At 32.5% G+C, this 7902-nt stretch overlaps 2 protein-coding genes across 3 annotated transcripts; one reads left to right on the top strand and one right to left on the bottom strand.

Moving 5' to 3' along the window:
- Window positions 1–1291: 1291 nt before the first annotated feature.
- Window positions 1292–3181, top strand: LOC111800669 (short-chain dehydrogenase TIC 32 B, chloroplastic). Its single transcript, XM_023684472.2, has 7 exons — window positions 1292–1781; window positions 1863–1942; window positions 2030–2183; window positions 2267–2345; window positions 2426–2510; window positions 2637–2683; window positions 2793–3181. The coding sequence occupies exons 1-7, from the start codon at window positions 1432–1434 to the stop codon at window positions 2964–2966; spliced, it is 969 nt and encodes a 322-aa protein (XP_023540240.1). The 5' UTR covers window positions 1292–1431; the 3' UTR covers window positions 2967–3181.
- Window positions 3182–3647: 466 nt separating this feature from the next.
- LOC111800670 (actin-depolymerizing factor 2) lies at window positions 3648–5812 on the bottom strand. Of its 2 annotated transcripts, none has more exons than XM_023684474.2 (3): window positions 5684–5812; window positions 4250–4515; window positions 3648–4164 (listed from the first exon to the last, which is right to left on the bottom strand). In XM_023684474.2, exons 1-3 carry the CDS (start codon window positions 5684–5686, stop codon window positions 4014–4016), a joined length of 420 nt encoding a protein of 139 aa, XP_023540242.1. In that variant the 5' UTR covers window positions 5687–5812; the 3' UTR covers window positions 3648–4013. The 2 variants fall into 2 exon arrangements, with proteins under 2 accessions (XP_023540242.1, XP_023540241.1); XM_023684473.2 differs by lacking the exon at window positions 5684–5812 and adding an exon at window positions 5037–5631.
- Window positions 5813–7902: the final 2090 nt, after the last annotated feature.

Genomic DNA, 7902 nt, shown 5'->3' with positions numbered 1-7902 from the left:
TAAATTTTAAATTAATAACTGCATTAATTTAAATTATAAACTTTCTTTAAATATATTAAATTCCCGTTTTAAAAATCAAATTTTAATTGGTTCATTTATTATTATTAAGAAATTTAATTTATTAATATTCGTTCAATTTCGCTATTAAAAGAATCATGAAAATAATGATTCGGATTTTATTATATAATTATAAAGCCAAGAAAATGGACACATAAACTAAAATAATAATAATAACAATAATAAATCTTTTTAACACATAAAAATGCATAAAATTAGGTATAAAAAAAAGCTAAATAATATATAAAAATATCATAAAATTAGGTATAATTTTAGGTCATTTCTACTTTAAATATCAGTTTGATATGTTCGTAAATTAAGGGTAATATTGTAATTTTCTAAATAATATATGTTTTTTTTTAAATGGACTTTTTTTAAAAAAAAATTAGCCAAATTATTAAAATTAGATAGAGAGAAATAAAAAAAAAATTATTTTGCATTTTTATAGTAAATGTGTATCCTAAAATTACCATGCATAAATTAATATTTAATTACAGTTCACTGTATCAGTACAAATAATATCCCATTTAATTTCCCTAAAATAGAAAAAAAAATTATAGCTTTTTAAAAAAAATTCTTGAAAATAACTTAACAATAAATGTGAAATCCAGACTTTTTCTTTTTTTTTCTCGAAGAAAATAAAATCCCCGTGCCTCCGTCACCGACAGGTAATTGAAACGGCAGCGTTTGACCGTTTATACAGCTCCAAATTTAGGTCGGCTGCTAAGAATCAAAACGCATTTATCTATTCTCATAATACAATTTTCTAAACTTTTAAAATCATAATTACTCCTTAAATATATAATATATATAATATATATTTATAATTTATTTAAAAATTACATATAAAAAATTAAAATAGGTTAAAGCCCTCAAACTATTTAATTAATAATTCATTACGTGAGATTGCATGTAAGAGAGGAACGAGTGCTACCGATTATGACAGGGGAATTGTGAACTCCACATTGGTTGGAGATGAGAATAAACTATTATTTTATAAGAATGTAAAAATCTCTTCCTAAGGGACACGTTCTTCAGTAAAAAAAAATGTATGAGTGAGATTATTATATATTAAAACAAATTTTAACGATACTAATTTAATTTATTTGAAATTAAAAGTAGTTTAATAATAGGTAGAGAAATAATTCCATAATAAATAATAAATATGAACATAAAGGAAGGGCAGAAGAAAAAGAAAGGGTTTAACCAAACAGCAAGCTATTTACTATCCAAAACCTGCCAAATCCCCATCACATTTACTCCCTCCCCCCACCACTCCTAAATCCTCTATAAATTTCTTTCCCCCTTTTGTCCTCCTCCCATCGCCGCCACCGTCGCCGCCTCCACCGCCGTCGCTGCCACCTTCGTTGACAAATGTCGATCATTTCCCTCGTAACTGGATGGCCCGGGCCTAGCGGGTTTGGGTCAGCTTCCACGGCGGAGGAGGTGAGTGAAGGGATCGACGCTGCGAATCTCACCGCCATTGTGACCGGAGGAGCGAGTGGGATCGGGCTGGAAACGGTGAGGGTTTTGGCGATGAGAAAAGTGCACGTGATCATCGGAGCCAGGAATTTGGAGGCTGCAAACAAAGCTAAACAGCAATTACTGGAACAAAATCCGGCCGCCAAATTGGACGTTCTTAAGCTTGACCTTTCTTCCATCAAGTCCACCACGGAATTTGCTCATAATTTCCTTGCGCTTAATCTCCCTCTCAATATTTTAATGTAATTTTTTTAAATTTTATGAATTATTTATTTGAATTATTTATTTATTTTTTGAAGTGATTTTTATTTGTGTAATTTCAGAAATAATGCTGGGGTTATGTTTTGCCCGTTTCAACTCTCTGAAGATGGGATAGAGTTGCAGTTTGCCACCAACCACCTCGGTACAATAATTATTTATTATTATTAATTAATTAAATATTTTTGTTTTTTTTTTTATTATTTAATTTATAGTTTTTTTTTTTTTTTAGGTCATTTTCTGCTGACAAACCTACTTCTTGAGAAAATGAAGAGCACTGCCAAAAGCACAGGAATCGAGGGTAGAATTGTCAATTTGTCATCTATTGCTCATGTCCACACTTATGGGGATGGAATTCGCTTCAATAAAATCAATGATAAGAATGGGTATTTATTTTATTTTATTTTTTTTCATTAATTATTTATTTATTTTTAGTTGCGAATTATAATAGAAAGCGGTTAATTTATAGGTATTCTGATAAAAGAGCCTACGGGCAATCAAAACTAGCGAACATTTTACATGTCAAGGAGCTTACTCGTCGATTTCAAGTAGGTCTTTAAATTTTTAATTTTAAAATTATAATAATAATGATATAATGATATTATTATTATTATTTTGTTGGTTATAGGAAGAGGGTGTGAACATAACAGCCAACGCGGTGCATCCAGGGTTGATAATGACGCCTCTTATGAGGCATTCCATGCTTCTCATGAGTACGACACGTCGTTTCTCGTTTCTCTTTTCTCTTTTCTCCCCCCTTTTATCTTCTTATTATTTATTTCATTTTACGACATGTCGTTATTTATCATCTCTTTCTCTCTCTCTCTCTCTCGTTATAGGGCTTTTGCAGGCTTTCTCCTTCTTTATCTGGAAGAATGTTCCTCAGGTAAATAAAACCAACTTAATATTATTATTATTAATTTTTTGAAATATATATTACAAATAATATGTTCGTCATAGTTTAGTAATAAGACATCGATGTTAATTTCTTTTAGGGGGCGGCGACAACATGCTATGTGGCACTCCACCCGAGCTTGAAGGGAGTGAGCGGGAAGTACTTTTTGGACTGCAACGAGAAGCGAGCGAGCTCATACGCTAGAGACGAAACACTTGCAAAGAGACTGTGGGACTTCAGCAAGAACTTAATAAATTCATCCTACAAAGTATGAAACGAAGTCATGAGGAAGCTGAAGTTTATAAAGAATTAAGAGAGATTAAATAATTTGGTTGTTAGGAAAATATATATAAATATTATATTTTAGTCCATAGTTTTTGTTTTTAAGGAAGGTGGTGTTGTGGGCCTTGGAAGGCCGTAGTATTGGTGTTGTCATTCCATTCATATTGTTTGATAGTGATATTCAATCCATTAACTAAGTTACCTTTATCTTCTAGAATTAGCCTCTATTTTTCCCCCTTGGGCTAATGGGTAAGCCCCAATTTCTATAGCCCACCAACCCAAAGTCCATGCACCAGCTTGGGCATAGCCTAGCCAGCTGGGTTCAAGTCTGTCTATATGGTTCATGATGAACTAAGGCTAAGAACACTTTCACTCTCCAATGTATATGGAAGAAATGCATTTTACACAACATTGGTTGGCTAAGAATATGAACAGTTTTGACAGAAATCTGGCAAAAGAACAGATTTCTTATAAATCAATGACATGAATATGTCTGTGAATAGACATTATGATCTTGAAAAGAGTGATTTCTCTATCCAAATGGTTAAACTCAGAAAAGCAAACATATGAGAGGAAGAGAACAGATAGAACAGTCGTGTGCATATATATATATACACATCTAACAATGTGGGGTGATGATTCCAATCCAAGCAAATAAATACTTTAGCGCTACTGAAGAAAAACACTGACAGCCAGATTGCATTAAGATCGATCAAATGCTAATATTCAATCCCCTTGTATATTAATCTATGGAGTACATGCAGAATAGCAGCTGGAATCTGATAAAATCTTGCTGCAATATCTCCCCGAAGGATAAAATTGTGCATGTTATATGTGTGTGTGTGTGTGTGTGTTGAGAAACAACGAAGAGGTGCATTAGCTCGAACACGTACAAAAGGCCATTTAGAACATAAATCTGAAACATATACCACAAAACCAGGACCAGGACCAGGACGCTTGTTCAACCTTGAAAAGAAGATGTGCAGGGAAATTGATACCATTTTAGCCAAATCGGGTTATGAAAACCAGAATGTAGCATTCACCCAGCTCGGCTTCGGATGACATCAAGACCCATCTCGGTTGGGTCGGTTGCTTGCAGCTCAACCTGGAATCCATCCAGCTCTCTCTTGAATCTATCTTTGGAGCTTGCATATATCATCTTGCTTCTGACTCTTGCATTATCAGGGGACCTATAATCAATGGTGTTTTCTTATGAGAGGGATAATTGAAAGGAAAAACATGAGAGGAATGCAGTAAAGGAGATGTTCGCTATACCAGGCAATGAAGAAGATCCTGCTCTTTTGACAGTTCTCTTCAGTAACAAAGTCAAAATCATAGACAGCGTAACGACATTCATCCGAAGGAAGGCTTGCAGCAAAGTCCTCATAACTTTGAGTTGGCTCGCCAACTTTCTCTACTACAACTTGCTTTTGCTTCTCCTCAATCTTAAACACAATAAAGCGATATGTTCTTTTGGCTTTGAGCGCCAAAAACTTCAGTTTGCAATCATCATTCACAGCCATTCCCGATGCTGCATTGGCCTATGTAATGCAGAAGGAAACTGCTTAATATAATTTCAAAATCCAGAAGAGAGGCACAAAAAAGCTCAAAAGGCATAACAAAATTGAAAACTAAAACGTTCTTGATAACACATCTATAAAACCAATGGCTACAAAGCAAATCAACGAGGTAAATAGTGTTCAATCTAAACACTGGAAAGGCAGAACATAGAGAATTTTTCTGATCTGATAATATTTCGCAAAATTTCAACAATTGTTCTGTTTCTCCCCTCATAGTGATGCAAACAGATTTGTGATTAGGCCAAATCCATTCCAAAACTTGAGAAAACACTCTCTAAGAGAAAGTTCTATTTCAAAATAATATTCCAAAGCCCCTTTATAATTCAAAATTGGTCTGTTTATAGTCCTACAATAAAATTAATAAAAACAACGAGTTAAAACTAAAATACCAAGTACTAATTAATCCAAAATTAATGGCAAAACTAATATTAACCAAAATAGACTAATTATCTAACATCTTATGCTATATCAGATATCTTCACCTTAGCCATCATCGTGTGGTCATATTTAGTCAAAATAAGATGATCACGCAACATAGGAATATGGGCAGTATAGGATTTTCCCCCGTAAGATGTTATCCATATCTTGATATTGATTTCCACCAAAATTTAAAACAAAGGCACAACCAAAATATGGATCCCTTGTAGGCATCGCAACTTCACAGAGTTTTCACTTCATTAACAACATGCACAGGAAGATTAATAGCAACTCAGAAAGCTGAAATACACTAATATAACTTATAACAGCAAGCCTTGACAGAAATTTCAATGTAAAAAAACTTGAAGTAGAGAAACAAAAACAGTGATCAAATCATTGAAGATCCACGGCCACTCGATCACTCAAATTTGATAATAAATTACAGAAAACAACGTTTCGTTTAGTTGAAAAAAATCACAGTAAAATTAAAGTCGGATCGCCGATGAAACTGCATGCAAATCAAAACTTCAAATCTAGAAACATAGCTTCAAAGCTTCCACACACGTTTAATTTCAGAAATACATGCAAGAAACTGAGAGTGCAGTAATTTTCAAAAGAGGCAAACTAGAAATGCAATCGAACATTCTCAAGAACTAAACAGATCATCAAACCGTGAATGAGAACAGAGTCAGTAAAATTTCAGAGGACTCGCCATTTTGAAAGGAGACAGACGAAGCACCGATGAAGAAGATGAAGAAGAACGCGGTTCAGAAATGAGAGAAAATCTAGAGACGCTTTTATAGTGAATTTTTTTTTCCGGGTACTGCTCCGGGGCACCGCTTTCGTGGGGGTGATTTACATGTGAGAGTTGGCGATGAGATGCTGACTATCCAACTAACATTCGCCACGTGTACATTAAGTATGGGGCAGTTCCTCTGGCTGCGCCGCGGCTCGGTATAAGCCGGCTTCAATTAACCTTATTATCTTTTATTTTAAATTTATTATTCTTCTTTGTTTTTTTATCTAAGTCAAACTTAATTTGACTTGTAATAAAATATTTAATATTATACAAATAATTAAATTACTATCTATCACCTCAATAAATTTCTAAAAGCACTCCACTTTTAATTTTATATCTAATAAATATTTTTAATCTAACAGTAAATATAAAATAGAGATTTATCTTAGTAAAAAAAATTATTATCCCCATATTTGACTTATCACAAAAATGTTTGACAACAATTAAAAAAATTCCAAATAAAATAATATTTGAATATTTATAAACAAATAAAGAAAGAAAATAAGGCGTAGTAAAGTAGAACGAGGCTATAAGGCTCGTAGATACGGCGAGCGGCTCGGCGGCGGTGGGCCCCACGCTGCTCTTTAGTTGAAATAATTAATTATTATTTATTACAAATTTATTTAAATTTTGAACTGGGATAAAATAATTGGCTATCTCCCTTTCTCGAGATTCCTTCCCCTGCGTCGATCTAACGCAATTCCTTTTTTCTTTTCCTTTTTAAATATAATAAATAAATAAATAAAAAGCACACCCTTCCCTTTGCTTCGCATTTTTCGAATTGTTGTCACATGATTATGCATCTCAAATAAATAAATAAATAAATAAATAAATATATATATATATATATATATATATATATATTTTTTTTTTTTTTTTTTTTTTTTTTTATTCGAGAGTGAATTATTTAGATAGTAGGACTAACGAATCATGAGTTGATATCGGAACGTAACCAATCTAATAAATCGATAATGATTATTTAAGTTATATTTGATAATTACTTTTGATTTATGGTTAATGGAACCCGTGTTTGTTTTCTCGTAATGAACTTCATATTTACTAAAAGTATTTGAATCCGTGTCATGTCGTTCATCTTCATCGTTACTCGATGCTCGATTCATCTCCACATTATTTGCCTTATTTATTACATCTTGTTGTTAATCTTCGACGCTACCCGTCATTCATCTTTGTTACTACTTGCCTTTCGTCCTCATCACTGCTCACCATTTGTCTCGTAGATTGCCCCCTATTTTTAGGGGTTTTCAGCTCGCAGTCTAATCTACCTAGTAGACTCAACCCTAATGATATCACGATCATAATGGGTTGAGTTGCCCAACCTCATCATATTAGTCTGAATGGAGAACCCATCATTCTAACATTTCGAATTGATCTACAAAATTTGCATAACTGATGACCAAACGTTGACTTTTACTAGCTTCAATTGTTTTTTTAGTTATAAATTCAATAAAATTAGTGCATGTGGGGGCGATTAATTAAATGGCACGACTGTAATTGTTAATGCTTTATATAAAAAAAAATACAAAAGTCTATTATTTAGTATATAGTTTGATTAACCTTTATTAATTCTTAATAATAATGTCACTAAATATACGCATCATCGTATTAATTAAATGGCATTATCGTATTAAAAAGGGTTAAAATAAAAATATAAAATAAATCTACAATCGTCGAGCAGGGTAGATCTCATGTAGTTCAAAAGTTGTTCGTTTTTTTTTTTATAGAAAAACATTCGACTCTATATATATATTTTTTAATGGAACGAAAATGTGAAAAAAAATATTAATTATAAATAATAACTAATATTATTTATCCGTTGAATTAATATGTAAATAAACATTTAATTAATATTATTCTTCGATTAAATTGAAAGCTTAAAATAAAAGGAAAAAAATAAAAATAAATTAAGATTTAACTGCAAATTTCCCAACAATTTCTGTGAGATAATATTCCATGCACAACAACTAAACCAAATCTTACCAAAAAAATTGAAAAAACGAAACAAAACGACAGATCGAAATCGAACATAAACATACTTCATCTTCGGATCGAACAAAACGACGCGTCGAATCCGCTAGCTCGCCGGATTTGGAGCTTCATTGGACACCGCTGGA

This window comes from Cucurbita pepo, chromosome 8 (assembly GCF_057944985.1).
Source record: "Cucurbita pepo subsp. pepo isolate OVF chromosome 8, ASM5794498v1, whole genome shotgun sequence".
NCBI classification, from domain to species: Eukaryota; Viridiplantae; Streptophyta; class Magnoliopsida; order Cucurbitales; family Cucurbitaceae; genus Cucurbita; species Cucurbita pepo.
This window is presented reverse-complemented; position numbering and strand designations above follow the sequence as displayed.